Source organism: Marmota flaviventris, chromosome 18, assembly GCF_047511675.1.
Source record: "Marmota flaviventris isolate mMarFla1 chromosome 18, mMarFla1.hap1, whole genome shotgun sequence".
In the NCBI taxonomy this organism is placed as follows: Eukaryota; Metazoa; Chordata; class Mammalia; order Rodentia; family Sciuridae; genus Marmota; species Marmota flaviventris.
Window position 1 is genome coordinate 6848878 of NC_092515.1, and position 15950 is coordinate 6864827.

At 47.2% G+C, this 15950-nt stretch overlaps 1 protein-coding gene and 1 non-coding gene across 2 annotated transcripts; both read right to left on the bottom strand.

Moving 5' to 3' along the window:
- Positions 1-900: 900 nt before the first annotated feature.
- Positions 901-1007, bottom strand: LOC114079303 (U6 spliceosomal RNA). The gene has a single exon (XR_003580458.1). It is a non-coding gene; the product is annotated as a U6 spliceosomal RNA (small nuclear RNA).
- A 2128-nt stretch (positions 1008-3135) lies between these two features.
- Dhdh (dihydrodiol dehydrogenase) lies at positions 3136-12801 on the bottom strand. Its single transcript, XM_027920504.2, has 7 exons — positions 12626-12801; positions 12123-12234; positions 11182-11345; positions 7711-7963; positions 5915-6039; positions 3730-3877; positions 3136-3491 (listed from the first exon to the last, which is right to left on the bottom strand). The coding sequence occupies exons 1-7, from the start codon at positions 12713-12715 to the stop codon at positions 3382-3384; spliced, it is 1002 nt and encodes a 333-aa protein (XP_027776305.2). The 5' UTR covers positions 12716-12801; the 3' UTR covers positions 3136-3381.
- Positions 12802-15950: the final 3149 nt, after the last annotated feature.

Sequence of the window (15950 nt, forward strand, 5' to 3'; positions counted from 1 at the left end):
ACCACTCCACTCGCCACCGCTGCCTGCATTGGTTCATTCAGGCACGGTTTTCAGAAGTTGCGGGGAGAGTTTGCGCCCCCCGCACCACAGAACAGCAAGTGCCAAGGTTCAGAGGCCGGAGTAGCGTGCATCCTGGCAGAAGTTGAAATGACTGAAGTCCTGCGAGTCCTTACGTCTTCTGTGAAAATTAAAGGAATATGAAGTTCAAAAAGTGGCAAAAACTGAACGATGATAACAGATCTCGGGGTATGGGAAGATCCGACCTGCCCTCAGTCCATGCCCCTGGGTCTCTGCATAGGTAGCTCACAACCTGGCAGCTGGCTTCTTCATCAAAGTGAACAAGTGAGTAAGAGAGAGGAAAAAGTCCAGGGAGGACCAAAGTCATTGTCTGTTATAACTGAACCGTGAAAGGAACACCCCCTCACTCATGCCTTCAAAGAACTATCAGTAGGCCTGGTGCACTCACACAGAAAGGGGGTTACACAAGGGACTGTACTCACTGCTACTAAGAAGTTAGACATTGCCTAGAGCACAGACTTAACCCTCAGAACCAAAAAACTTAAAAAAAGAAGAGAGGAAACAACATACAGTGTGCTATGTGGCTAGGATGTGATATTTAATAAATTAGGTATATTGTATGTGTGTGCTTGTAACACTGTGGATTGAACCCAGGGACATTCTGCCACTGAGCTACATCCCCAGTGTGTGTGTGTGTGTATATATATATATATATATATATATATATATTTTTTTTTTTTTTTTTTTTTTTTTTGAGATAGGGTCTGACTAACTTATCCAAGCTGCCCTCGAACTCGTGGTCCTCCTTACTCAGCCTTTAGAGTAGTTGGGATTAAAGGCATCTTTGATGTGACTGTGTGTGTGTACACCAAACAAACAAGTTTAAATATGAAACGCTTCATGAATTTACGTGTCATCCTTGCGCAGGGGCCATGTTAATCTTCTCCATATTGTTCCAATTTTAGTATATGTGCTGCCAGAGCAAGTACCTGTCTTTTTTTTTTTTTAATATTTTTTGAGTTGTAGATGGATACGATACCTCCATTTTATTTATTTATTTTTATGTGATGAAGATTGAACCCATGCCTCACATGTGCTAGGCAAGCGCTTTACCACTGAGCTACAAACCCAGCCCCAACCCTTCTTTTTTTTTTTTTTTTAAGTATTTTTTAGTTGTAGATGGACACAATACCTTTATTTATCTTTATGTGGTGCTGAGGCTTGAACCCAGGGCCTCACACATGCTAGGTGAGCGCTCTACCACTGGGCCACAACCCCAGCCCCTCTTTTTTTTTTTTAACAGTCCTGAAGATCATGTCAAGTTCAGTGTGTTTGACTTACAATATTTTCAATTTATGAGGATTTTATCAAATTGGAAACCCATTGTAAGCCGAGTAGCATCTGTATCTTAACCAGGGTAATTTATACAGCATAAATTTATTGCTCATAATTCTGGAGGCTGGGAAGTCCAAGGTCAAAGTGCAAGTAGATTTATTGTCTGATGAGGGCTCCCTCTCTGCTTCAAAGATGGCACCTTGCCAGACATGGTGGCACATTCCTATAATCCCAGCAGGAGGATCAAAGTTTGAGGCCAATGGCTGGGGATGTGGCTCAGTGGTGAAGCACCCCTAGGTCCAATCCCCAGTACCAAAAAAGAAAAGAAAGGCACCTAGTTGCTGTGTCCTCAAAGCAAAGGTCTTCCTCAAGCCTTTTTTTTTTGGGGGGGGGGTACTGGATATTGAAGGGCACTTTAACCATTTAACACCCCTGCCCTTTTTATTCTTTTTACTTAAATACTTTTTTCAGTTATAGATGGACACAATATCTTTATTTTTATTTATTTATTTATTTAGGTGCTGAGGATCGAACCCAGGACCTCATGCATGCGAGGCAAGCGCTCTACCACAGAACTACGACCCTAGCCCCCTCTCCCTGTCCCCTTTTCCTTTTTGTATTTTGAGACAGGGTCTCACCAAGCTGCCAAGGCTGGCCTCAAACTTGTGATCCTCCTGCCTCAGCTTCCTGAGTCACTGGGGTTACAGTGTGTGCCACAACCCCTCACTCTTTTTTCTTCTCTTTTCCTCAGGATTGACTGGCAGTGTAGCTTATTGTCACTGCCTCATCCCTTTGAGAGGATTGGACCACCTATCACCCATTCAGGAAAAATTCCAATTGTAAAATTAAAAAAACATTCAGTATCTATGAATGTATATCACTTTTGCACCATCATAAATTTGAAAGATCATAAGTTGAATCATTGTAAGTTGGAAATTTTCTGTATTTTGTTTTAGAGCAGCCCAGATGAAATAAGATGCCAATCAACAGACTCCCCACCAGAATTTAGTTAGTACTAGTATCTCTCTTTTACTGATGGGCAAAGAAAGAAAGAAGCTGGAGGACAGTGTAGTTATGGACCTTGCTATTCACACCCTGTCCCCTTCTAGAGGTCACTGGCTCCTACCCTCATACCTACACTTACCCAGCATCTCAGACAGTAAACCAACACTCAGGAAGGTGAGGAGATGAAGAAAGACAAGTCCGGCCTAATGCCAGACTGTCCTGAAGGTTTAGTTACCAAGCATCCCATCTTCCCTCCTGACCACCCTGAGTTGTTTTTCTGATACTTTAAAAATGAACAGCCTGGCTGGGCATGGTGGTGCAAGCCTGTAATCCCAGTGGCTTGGGAGGTTGAGGCAGGAGGATCAAAGCCAACCTCAGCAAAATCGAGGCACTAAGCAACTCATTGAAGACTCTGTCTCTAAATAAAATATAAAATGGGGCTGGGGATATATATAGCTCAGTACCCCTGAGTTCAATCCCTGGTACCAAAAAAAGAACAGCCTAGGCTGGGGTTGTAGCTCAGTGGTGGAGCTCTTGCCTAGCACTTGTGAGGCACTGGGTTGGATCCTCAGCATCACATATAAATAAGTGAATAAAATAAGGGTATTGTGTCCACCTACAACCAAAAATATTTTTTAAAAAATGAACAGCCTGATTCATACAAATGAATTTGAGGACATGCAATTACAGGCAGGAAGAGCAGGAAGAACAAAAGCTTTTAGGGGCCCAGAAAGAGAATTATTTCTGGTGTGAAAAATCAAGTTGTTTTGTAAAAAAAAAAAAAAAAAAAAAAAAAAAAAATCCCTCCAAAGGAGTGAAGGCCAAACTCCAGAGAGGCCATGAGAGTATCTGCCCCAGAAGCTTGTGAGAAACGTGGCCTTGACCTCGCCTTCCTCCCCCAGCTCACATCATTCCACGAAATTGCACTCTAGTGACCTTTGCTGGTGAGCTCTCCAGTTCCTGCCAAAACACTGCCAAGATCCAAGATTTCCACGGAAACCATTTATTTACTCAGGCCAGGAATCAGCGTTCGTCTTGGGAGAAGGTGACTCCAATGATCTTCCTCACCTCCTGGAGGATCTCAGCCAGCAGCTCACTTTCTGCCAGAGGAATGATAGGACTTTCCTTGAGGCCTGAGGAGAGAAGGCAGTTAGGGACCCTCCAAGTCAAACACCACAACCAAAAAGAAAACAAAAACAAAAAACGATCATTCCCAGAATCCCCAAGGCACAGGCATGGTTTAGAGAGGTGGGTGCCCCGGGGCATCCTGGGAAATGTAGTTCCAAACCGGCCACTAGAGCATCAGAAGGTGGGTGGAGAGGGCCCAACCCCTTCCAGGCCTGACCCCTGCGGTGGCCTCCGCATTCTTACCTTTGCGCAGGCACTCGCGGACGTGAATGGCCTCGTACCTCATGCCTGACCCATTTTTAAAATTATACTTCTTTGGGACTTGGGGCAGCGGGAACTCCTTATGCTCATCATTCACCACCAACTTTGTTGGGCACCAGGATGGGAAAACCTGGGGGAAGATAGAAAATGGCTTGCCATCCTCTCCAACTGGGCTTCTAGGGACTTTCACCCTAGAGCATGCCAGGTGAGGCTCGGGGGCCTCCCTAAGGGCCCTGGTGACTGAGGGCATGCCCCCCCTTCCTGGTTGCCAGAGGTTTGTTCCTTAGGGGTGCCACTGTCACACTAGAATTTTGTTGTCTCCCCAACAACAAACTTCTGTGCTTGCGGACAGGTGCTCCTTATGAAGCCAGATTTAAAGATAGATAGTATAGTTAGGTAAATGGGGTCTAACATCGAGTAGGATAAACAAAATGGAGGCCATTATAGAGAATGGAGCCCAGGAAAACAGAGCAGCACTTGGGGAAATCGAAATGTTAATGTTCCCAAGGCCAAGAGCCCATCCTAAGGAAATGTTAATGAAGCAGCTCCCAGCAAACAAGGAGGTGCTAATCAAAAGCCGCCCCAGGCCCTTCCTGCCCAGATTACTCCTCCAGCCCTTTTGTCCCACACCTTTTGGGCCTTCCCACCTACATTTCAACACTGCATGATAACAGAACAAAGGACAGATATGCATGCCACAGGGGAGAAGTCTTTTTTGCTGTCCTTAATAAAGCTTCTACTTTCCACTTGCCTTGCTGTGCTTCTCTGGTGTTATGCTTCAGCATTGGGGAAGCAAGGACTCGCCACTGGTAAACAGCGGGTAACACTTAGGCCCAGTGAAGATGGCTTATCTTCATATCTTTGTGAATCCCCTTAGCAGAAAGGGTGGTCAGACCATCCAGCACCTTCTCATTGACCAAGAGATCTCCTTTTTTTTTTTTTTTTTTTTACTTCAGAGCCCTGGGAAGTTAAATGGTTTCCAACCCGTTTCTAGCCCAAAATGAAAATACAGAGGCGTGGTTGAGGCCCCTCAGAAACACAGGACAAGGGTCAAGTTCTGGTCTGGCTTCTACAAATGGGATTTCTTTTCCTTTTTCTTCCTCCCCTTTCCTTTCCCTTCCTCCCTTTCCCACCTTATCTTCCTTCCTCCCTCCTCCCCTCTCTCCCTTCCTCTCTTCCCAGTGCTAGGGCTTCAACACAGGGCCTCCAGCAAGCTGGGTAAGCACTCTACCACACACACACATCCCCAGCCCAAGAACAGGAGATTTTTCTGCAAGGAAACCCAGTGAAGTTGACCTTTGAAAACACCCAGATCCTGCCCTGGAAGCAATTCCAATCAACTATCCTCTAAATATGGTTGATAAGAACTGGTTTCTTGCTGGGTGTGGTGGCACAACACTGTAATACCAGCAACTAGGGAGGCTGAAGCAGGAGGACTGCCAAGTTCAAGACTGATCTCTGCAGGGTCTCTCTCTCTCTCTCTTTTAATATTTATTTTTTAGTTTTAGGTGGACATAATATCTTTATTTTGTTTTTATGTGGTGCTGAGAATCGAACCCAGTGCCTCATGCATGCTAGGCAAGCACGCTACCACTTGAGCCACATCCCCAGCCCCTCTCTCTCTTTTTTTAAAAAATATTCTTTTAATTGTAGATGGACACGATACCTTTATTTTAATTACTTATTTTTATGTGGTGCTGAGGATTGAACCCAGTGCCTCACTTGTTCAAGGCAAACACTCTGCCACTAAGCCACAACCCAGCCCAGCAGGGTCTCTCTTTAGTGAGAGAAACAAAAAGGGCTGGGGTTGAGACCCTGTCTCAAAAACAAACCAAACTGGGGATATAGCTCCGTGAAAAAGTGCCCTGGGTTCAACCCCCAGTACCTAAAACAAAGTGATTTTTGGAGCTGGGTGTGGCTCAGTGGTAGAGCTCTTGCTTAGCATGTGTCAGGCCCTGGGTTCTTAGGACTAAGAACACTTGACCCTCCAATAGGTTCACCTTCTGGAAAGACCTGATTGGCTCAAACCCCATCCTTTGGCTTGGTTGTCAAGGAGGATGGGTTCCTTAGAAACGCGGTGAAAAATGGCTGGTTCAACTCCAGTTCCCCAGTTGCCCTTCCCGTCCTGAGGGCCCAATTGCCAGTGCTCAGGCCTGTTGGACCTCACCTGGGCCATGCCCTTGGTACCGTTCACGGAGGCCACGTTGGAGAGATCTGTGCTGATGCTACAGGTGAAGCTGCCATGGACCCCTCCTGGGTACTGAAGTAGCACTGAGACAGTGTCGTCCACACCTGGAAAGAAGTCACAGGGCTGAGTCTGGGGGGGGGGGGGTAAGACTGCATGGGCCTCCGATTCTGCTCGTGGAAACTTGGCCCAGAGACCTTGCTTCTTATTCAGCAGTGAACAAGAATGAAGTATGAAAATATAGATGACCTTCAAAAATACTATGCTGAAAGAACCAGACACAAAATTCACATGTCGTGTGATTCCATTCACAAGATATGTCCCCAGTTGGCAAATCTGAAGATCTAGAAAGTAGAGTAGTGATCATTTATGGCTGGGGGAGGGAGGGAAGAACTGAGGAGGTACATTCAAGGGCTTGGGAAGGGTTGTGGGTTTCTTTGTTTTGTTTTTGGTACCAGGGATTGAATTCAGAAGTGCTTAACTACATCTCCAGCCCTTTTTATTTTTTTATTTTGAGAACGGATCTCACTATGTTGTGTAGGGCCTCACTAAGTTGCTAAGGCTGGTTTCAAACTTTCGATCTTCCTGCCTCTGCCTCCTGAGCCACTGGGATTACAGGCATGCACCACCACAAAGAGCTTTAATTCTATTTTTTTTTTTTACAGTACCTTTATTTTATTTATTTAGTTTTATGTGAGGATGGAACCCAGTGCCTCACATGTGGTGGTCAAGCTCTTTACCACTGAGTCACAACCCCAGTTCTAATTCTATCTTGAGACAGCATTCACTAAGATTCCAGGCTGGCTTCCAACTGGCAATCCTCCTGCCTTGGCCTCATGAGTAGCTTGGATTAGAAGTGTGGACCACCACCACCTAGCTAATTTTTTTTTTTTTTCTGTATTGGGGATTGAACTCAGGGCCCAATGCATGCCAACAAGCACTTTGCCACTGAGCTACATCTCTGGCCCTGAAATTATTTTTATTCTGTTTGTGTGTTTTCCCTATTTCTTGTTTGTTCTTTCATTCAGTGATTGCTATTGGAAGTCACTGTTTTGGAGCAGTTCTTTTTGCAGCAAGGACTTGCTGAGACAACTTCAAAAAATAATCACCATTTATATTTCTTCTTTCCTTCTTTTTAGTACTGGGGATTGAACCCAGGGGCACTTTACCACTGAGATATATTCCAGTACTTTTTATTTTTTTTATTATTTAAAAAATTTTTTTTAATTATTGAGACACATACCTTTATTTCATTTTTTAATTTTTATGTGGTGCTCAGGATTGAACCCAGTGCCTCACATGTGCTAGGCAAGTGCTCTACCACTTAGCTACAATTCCAGCCCTTTATTTTTTATTTCGAAACAGAATCTCACTAAGTTGCTGAGGCTGGTCTTGAACTTGGGATCCTCCCGCCTCACCCTCCTGAGCTGTTGTCTTTACAGGTGGGTGCTACCACATCTGGCCCGTGGTTTATATTTCTTAACTGCTGACCATTTGCTGCAACAGTTACTTCATCAATTTCCACAATAACCCTATGATTGACACTTTACCAGTCAAATAATTAAGACTCAGAGACATTGAGGCACTTGTCCAAAATCACACAGTAAAGTCCCCAGTACAGAGCTCACCTGCTTCTCAACACTGATTTTCCCTGACTACACATGGGAAGGTCATCCAGATGATTCTCATGGCCTGGGAGACTTGTTCCCCGCTGGGGACTGCAGGGAGAAAGGTTCACTCCCACCGCCCATCATCAAGGAGTCTAGCGTGGACAATACCTGTTTCATGGAGCTTTCCGACTGCTGAAATCTTCTCTGGCTTCTGCCCCCCGAAGACCATGGAAATGAACTGGCAGCAGTAGATTCCGAGGTCCAGCAACCCGCCACCTGCCTGGGCCCAGTCTGTGGACCTGGGTATTTGGATGAGGTTTTTCCCGAATTCTATCCGAACCACTCGAAGGTCCCCTACAGTTCCCTGAGCCAAAACAGACCTCAGAGCTTCTGTGGCAGGAAAAAAACGGGTCCAGATGGCCTGCAGATGACAGAAGGGAAATGGCAGGGCACAGGAAAGGAAGGAGTGGGGTCAACGCCCAGGAGTCGACTACCCAGTTCTTTTCCCTCCTGGGCTCCAGTCTGGAGGAGGAACCCACTGCTCCCAGACTCCAAAATAGGGATCCCTTCCCTCCAAACCTGCCTCTGTCTGTCCTTGTTCTTCCTCTCAGGGACCATCATCCCTGTGGAATTGTGTCCCCTGCCCTGTTCATGTATTGAATTCTCAACTCCCCAGAACCTCTGAGATGGATTGTATATTGGGGATAGAGTTTGTTTGTTTTTGTGGTGCTGGGGATCGAACTCAGGGCCTTGTGCATGCAAGGCAAACACTCTACCAACTGAGGTATATCTCAACCCCTTGTTTGTTGTTTTTGAGATGGGGCCTCCCTGTATTGCTCAGACTGGTCTCAGACTCCTGGCCTCAAGCCATCCTCCCACCTCAGCCTCCTGTGTAGCTGGGACTGTGGAAGCACAAACCTCTGGGTTTTTAGAGTGATATCTACATTAACATGAAGTCATTAGGGTGGATCATAATCAATATGATGGGTGTCCTTACGAGAAGAGGAAATGAAGACAGATATACACAGAAGGAAGACCATGTGAAGACAGGAGAAGCTGCCATCTGTAGGCCAAGGACAGAGACCTGGGAAGAAACTGATCCCGCCTAAACTTTGATCTCAGACTTTCGGCCTCTGGAATTGTGAGAAATACATTTCTGTTGTTTAAACAACCTCGTTCATGGTAGTTGGGTATGACAGCCCCAGCAAACTAATAAATATACTCAGTCTGTCCCTGATGCTGGTTCACCCTCCATATGGCCCCGAGGCAGCCAGGGCCCCACCCCCTTAAAAAACAGGACCCCTTAAACTTAAGGAAGGAAATTCTCTCAGGAGAGATGGAGACAGCCAGATTAGATCCAGCTTAAGGGGTTAACAGACACCAGAAAATTAGGAGTTAAGAAGTGCACCAGTCTTCAAGCCTGTGGATAACAGCATCAGGAAATAGAGAATGGGAAGTCAGTTCCGCCTTCTGAGACCACGCAGTCATCAGTGACACCAAGAGGCCTAGCCAAGAAAGACAGATCACTAAAATCAAACCCACTGAGACAGGACAACAGTCTGCCCTGTTCTGAACATAATGTCAGGGACTCTTCCAGATGACAAGGGGCAAATTCCAGGTGGTAAGGGGCAAACACATGCATAGAACAGTCACTAACGTCACCTACAGTCACTTTTACTTCAGCAGCATAATGAAAATCACACCCCAAGATGGCGATTGAAGGTGGTAATGAGACATGGGCAGCGTGAAGAAGCTTGGCAAAGAAGAGCGTGCTGCCATAAAAACCCTGCCTCCACCTGCCGTGACGTCAAGAGACCAGGGCCCATGCCACGCATGGTGGTGCACGCCTTCAATACTAGTGACTCGGGAGGCTGAGGCAGGAGGATTGCAAATTTGAGGCAGCCTCAGCAACTTAGCAAGACCCTGTCTCAAAATATAAAATAAGGGCTGTGGCTGTGGCTCAGTGGCAGAGCACTTGCCTCGCACATGTGAGGCACTGGGTTCCATCCTCAGCACCACATAAAAATAAAAAGATATTGTGTTCATTTACAACTAAAAAAATATTTTAAAAATATATATAAAATAAAAGGGGCTGGGTATGTGGCTCAGTGGTAGAGCACCCCTGGGATCAATCCCTAGTCCGACGAAAATTTTAAATAAATATTATTTATTATTATAATATTTTTTTTAAAGAATAAAGAGCGGGCTGGGGATGTGGCTCAAGCGGTAGCGCGCTCGCCTGGCATGCGTGCTGCTTGGGTTCTATCCTCTCAGCACCACATACAAACAAAGATGTTGTGTCTGCCGAAAACTAAAAAATAAATATTAAAATTCTCTCTCTCTCTCTCTCTCTTTAAAAAAAAAAAAAAGAATAAAGAGCTTTGTTCCTATCCTAGTTGTGCCCTCCTCTGATTCTTCTTACGGAAAGCACAAGAATCCACTAACTTGGTGACAGACCCAGAGGGATCTTTTCTTCTCTAAGAGCTGACTCTGTCTTAACCCTCCCTGCTCAGTACCCTTCTATGGTTGTCCACTGCCCAATGGCGGTTCCCATTAATTTAGAGCATTTTATAGGAAAGATATTCTATACATGCTTTGCATTATAAACCCTCCCAGCATTCCTGCTAGGTGGTTAACATTGTGTCCATTGCATTGACAAGAGAAAATTGAGGCTCTCAGGTCATCCTTTGCTTTAGATCACACAGTAACTACAGATTTGGTGTTGTTAGGAACCATAATACTCCCCAGCACTGAAACAACTTCTAGGTGCTATATGGCACTGCTGGTACTGCCCACTGCCACTTAGCAACCATCTTAATTCCTGGCACTCTCTTGGACCCTTTGGATAGATAAATCTAATAAGAGCAAAGCAATGACAGAATGACAGAAGGGAAATGGCAGGGCACAGGAAAGGAAGGAGTGGGGTCAAGGCCCAGGAGTCAACTACCCAGTTCTTTTCCCTCCTGGGCTCCAGTCTGGAGGAGGAACCCACTGCTCCAGACTGGAGCCCATCTCACCTTGATCCCTGGAAATCCACCAAAACTAAACCCTTTTTGAAAGACTGAAAAATGATTCACACAATCTAAGCAAGTCCTGCCATATCTGCTAAGGGCCGGAAGCTGTGGCTCTCCCAGGGATAGATGTTGCCAGTAGATTAAACTACAACCTGGTAAACGCACTGACCTGGCTCCATTTTTGTGACCGTCTTGACTGTTGGCAAACTCTTTCCTGTGTTCTTCCAAAAATGCCTACTTTCAACCACAGACATGTCTAGCGTCAGCAAGCAGCCCCTATCATGCTGCAGTCTGGCTGCAGCAAAATAACTGGGGGGTGACGAATAACTTGTGTACGTTGATACAGTAGGAGTGGGAACCGTTTATTGCAGGACAGGAGCAGTATTTATACATTCCACACAGCTTATCTAATTAGCATAAACTAGATACATCAGTCAACCAATAAGGAATCTCCACACTTAATGGCTTTTGTTACTTCTCAAATCACTCCCTCTGGCATTTTGCTAGGCACCATCCAGACTTGTTTATGAACTTTAATATTCCCCTGGCAAAATGCCAGGTGTTATTTTGACTTGTTTGCAGACTCTAACATTATCAGATGTTGACAGGGCCCCTCCACCCTCACCTCCATCAGGAACAGGCCCCGTGAGCGGGCCTCCGCCACCATCTCCCGAACTTCCGCGGGGTTCACACCCATGGGCTTCTCGCACAGGACCGCTTTGCCGGCTCTCAGGCACAGCAACACCGCGGCCTTGTGCTGGGGATGCTGGGTGCCAATATAGGCCACTTCTAGGGTGAAAGGAAGGATATCGTTTAAGAGGTCAGCAGCGCAGCCCACTCCATCCCTGAGGGGCCCTCCCACAATTTAGAGGTCCCACCGGAGGTCCCAGGAACAAAGTGGACTCTCATCGTTGTCTCCCATTAGGAAGCAACTAAACAAATGCTGTCGCCTCTAACCATTCTCTACCAGCAATCTATTTTCAGCCTTCTGAAATGATGGTAAGAAATCGCGAGTTCAAAGCCAGCCTCAATAACTTAGCGAGGCGCTAGGCAACTCAGTGAGACCCTGTCTCTAAATAAAATACAAAAATGGGCTGGGAATGTGGCTCAGTGGTAAGTGCCCTAGTTCAATCCCCAGTATCAAAAAAGAAAGAAAGAAGGTGGAAAAAAAAGAAACAAAGAAAAAAAAAAAAAAAAAAGAAATTGCTGCGTCCTCAGCACGCCAGCAGGAGGTAGATATTATTAATTTTGCTCGATTTGTAACTGCGTAAACTGAGAAAGGTAAGCATAACCGGAAAAACGAGAATTCTGGCAACCTGACTCCAGAGCCAGGCTGCATCCACTATGAGATCTCGCCTTTTGATCCAGAACATTGGACACCCTGATCACAGGGTCCTGCTCCTCTGCCCCCCCGCTCCCGCCACCTTTTTATTTTGAAGAGATGGGGGTCCGGCCCAGGCTGATCTCAAACTCCTGGGATCAAGCAATTCTTCTGCCTCAGCCTTCTGAGGAGCTGGGACTGCAGGTGCGTGACTCGTAGGGTCTATTTAAGCTTTCGCCACTCACCCACATTCGGGTCCTTCGCCAATTCTTCATAGGAGCCATAGGCCTTGGGGATGTCGTGTTTCAGTGCAAACTCTTTCGCCCGGCTCAGGTCGCGGGCAGCCACCGCCACCACCTGGAAGGGTGCCAGGGTCAGACTGCAGGGGTGGAAGAGGCGAGGAAGACGGGTGACAGAGGAAACGCCGGGTTGGGAGAGATGACTTCCTCCAAGAGATGCAGTCGTGGGGAAGGATGTGACGGGGGCTGGACCCTTGGGTCCTGGGAAAGAGAGCTCTTGGGAAAACAGTAGCTTCTCTTAGCGGTATTTCAGATCAAGACCCTCCCAAACCTCAAGCACCTGGGGGGGGGGGTGGGTCACAAGACAGAGGTGGAGAAGGAGCCAGCAGATGAGCAGCGGTAGTTGACGCCTCGGGAACTCAGAAACCTGGGATCCTTCCTCCCCTCTCAGCCCCTGGAGTCCGCCCTTCCTCGTCGCCTCTTTCCCAGGACTCCGCGGGGAGGCAGACCTGGTGCTCGGAGCGAGGCAGTGCGCACAGCGTGGTCGTGAAGTCGTTGGAAATAAGGCCGGCGGACACAATGCCCCAACGCAGCGCCATCCTTCACGTCTCCGGGTCGCGCAATCCTGGGGGCTGCGGGCGGCTCCCGCGGGTGTTGAAGGACGGAGGCTCCGCCCACCAGGGGGCGAGTCTCTGCCGACCTCCCCCTTAGCTCCAACGCGGCTTCTCATTGGCCTCAAGTCCCAAAGCGAAAGGGCCGGGCATTTGGATCTAGCGTCCCATTGGAAGAGCGCTTTATGTTCTGTGTCCAAATTGCCGCTTCAAAGTCTTGCGCTTTGGATTTTAATGCCTCTGGACTTTATTGCGCTCTGGACTTTGTCGCGACCTTGCCTCCTTTACTGCTTTTGTGTGTTTGTGCGCGCGGAGCTGGGGATGCGACCCAAGGGAGAGGGAGAGGGAGAGGGAGAGGGAGAGGGAGAGGGAGAGGGAGAGGGAGAGGGAGAGGGAGAGGGAGAGGGAGAGGGAGAGGGAGAGGGAGAGGGAGAGGGAGAGGGAGAGGGAGAGGGAGAGGGAGAGGGAGAGGGAGAGGGAGAGGGAGAGGGAGAGGGAGAGGGAGAGGGAGAGGGAGAGGGAGAGGGAGAGGGAGAGGGAGAGGGAGAGGGAGAGGGAGAGGGAGAGGGAGAGGGAGAGGGAGAGGGAGAGGGAGAGGGAGAGGGAGAGGGAGAGGGAGAGGGAGAGGGAGAGGGAGAGGGAGAGGGAGAGGGAGAGGGAGAGGGAGAGGGAGAGGGAGAGGGAGAGGGAGAGGGAGAGGGAGAGGGAGAGGGAGAGGGAGAGGGAGAGGGAGAGGGAGAGGGAGAGGGAGAGGGAGAGGGAGAGGGAGAGGGAGAGGGAGAGGGAGAGGGAGAGGGAGAGGGAGAGGGAGAGGGAGAGGGAGAGGGAGAGGGAGAGGGAGAGGGAGAGAGAGAGAAAGAGGAATAGTGATTTCTAGATCTGGAGAGCCCTCCGTAGGCAGGCCGCCGGCATTGCTTTCCTTCCTCATCCTAATTTCTCACCACAGACCTGGGAACTGTTGCCTCCGGTTCACAGTCTCCGGGGCAAACAGACCCAGAGAGCCCAGAAAGCCCTGGTAAGTTTTTTGCGGGTTTCACAGCAGGAGGGGGAGACCTGCTAACTGGCTGCCTCCAGAGGGCCGCATAGGGTCTATTTAAGCTCTCGCCACTCACCCACATTCGGGTCCTTCGACAACCTGGTTTAGAAACCAGGCTGTTCTCCTCCTCGTCCTCCTGGGCCGAGGTTTGAAGTCCGGGCCTTGTGTATGCTAGGCAAGCGTTCTACCCTTGGGCCACCCCATCCCCACCCCAGCCCAGTGGTGCCAGGGCAGTGGAGTAGGTTTTGGAGAAATCAAAGAAAGTAACTGCAGACAGCTCGGGAGAAGAGTCCTGGAGTACTGGGGCAAGTCTGGAAGAGATGAGCGGCTGCTCCGAGAAGAGTCCAGTGGGGACAGGCCGACAGTGGTGTTTTGTCCAGTGGCGGCAGGATGGAGGAGGTGACATGTGCTTTCCACAACTACCCTCAATAACGTGTCTATCCTCAGAGAGGGAAAGTGTGTGTGTTTGTGTGTGTGTGTGTGTGTATTAGAATATATTTATTAGAATATATATATTCTATTAGTTATACATGACAGCAGAATGCATTTTGACACATCATACATAAATGGAATATAACTTCTCTTTCCTCTGGTTGTACATGATGTAGAATTACACAGGTCATGTAATCATATATGCACATAGGATAATGATGTCTGATTCATTCTACTATCATTCCTACCTCCATGCCCCCTCCTCTCCCCTCACTCCCCTCTGTTCAATCCAAAGTACCTCCATTCCCACGTTCCCTATTGTGAATTAGCAACGAATATGAGAGAAAACATTTGACCTTTGGTTCTTTGGGATTAGCTTGTTTGGCTCAGCATGATATTCTCCAGTTCCTGCCATTTACCTGCAAATGCCACAATTTCATTCTTCTTTTAAGGCTGAGTAATATTCCATTGTGTATATACACCTTATCCATTCATTTGTTGAAGGGCATCTAGGTTGGTTTCATAGTTTAACTATTGTGAATTGAGCTGCTATAAATATTGATGTGCCTGTGTCACTATAGTATACTGATTTTAAGTCCTTTGGTATAAACCTAGGAGTGGGGTGACTGGGTCAAATGGCAGTTCCATTTCAAGTTTTCCTAGGAATCTCAGAGAGGGGTTTTACACCTGAGGCTGCAGAAGCAGTGACATATCAGCATTAGCTTATTTAGTTTGTTTGTGTGACCAGCATCCCAAGGAGCAACGGTCCCAGTGTACAGGCAAGAAAGTAACTTTCTTCAGATAACACTGACTTGCCCTAGTTTCCAGGGTGCACAAGAGAAAGTCATGGTCTCCCTTCTAGATAGCATGTATCTGGACTTTCCCACCCAGGCTTGCTCTCATTGTTTCCTTAACTTGGCTGTTTTGGGAACAGAAAGGGGGTGTTCAGGACATGGTGTTTTACTGTCTCCCTTTTCTTTAGGAATGATACATTTTCAATGCTTTTTTTTTCCACAAATGATATTTTAAACTTATGATGGGCTCCTATGGATGTAACCTCATTGTAAGTCAAAGAGCATTTATACTTAGATAAATAATGACTTAATTAGAACTTGAATTGACTGTGTTGGGCTGGGTTATTTTACAGTAGCAAACAGTTCCTCAATCTCATGGATTATTTTTTACCCAAGGCTGCATGCCCAGGTAAGGCAGCCGGGCTCTGTCAGCAAAGGGACTCAGGTATGCAGGCTGCCACGTGCTCTGCTAATCTGTCACAAGGAAAAATTGTGGCCAACATATGCTGGATCTAAAAACTTTGGGCCCCAAGAAAACTTTAGGCTCATTATTTTTTTTTCCCAGTATGAGGATTGAACCCAGGAAAGTTCTACCACTGAGTTATGTCCCCAGCCCTTTTTATTTTATTTAGAGATTGGCTCTTCCAAGTTGCCCAGGCTGACCTCAAACTTGTGATCCTCCTGCCTCAGCCTCCCAAATATTTAGGATTAAAGGCATATACCTGCACCTGGCGAGAATGGGACTATTACCAGACACATTATGGTAATGGATGTGGGTGGGCACTAGAAAATTATGATTTTAAAATAATTTTTTAAAAAGGTGGTGGGTGGGGGCTAGGGCGGTGGTTCAGCGGCAGCGCACTTGCCTGGCATGTGTGAGGCAGTGGGTTTGATTCTCGGCACCGCCTATGAACAAATACATAAAATAAAGATGTATCAACAATTTAAAAAAAAAAAAGGT

Coding starts and splice junctions, on each gene's coding strand:
- Dhdh (XM_027920504.2), bottom strand. CDS start 12,715: ATGGCGCTGCGTTGGGGCATTGTGTCCGCCGGCCTTATTTCCAACGAC. Junction 12,235..12,625: donor TGCCTCGCTCCGAGCACCAG/GTCTGCCTCCCC, acceptor GCACCCTTCCAG/GTGGTGGCGGTGGCTGCCCG. Junction 6,040..7,710: donor CGGAAAGCTCCATGAAACAG/GTATTGTCCACG, acceptor ACTTCTTTCCAG/GTGTGGACGACACTGTCTCA.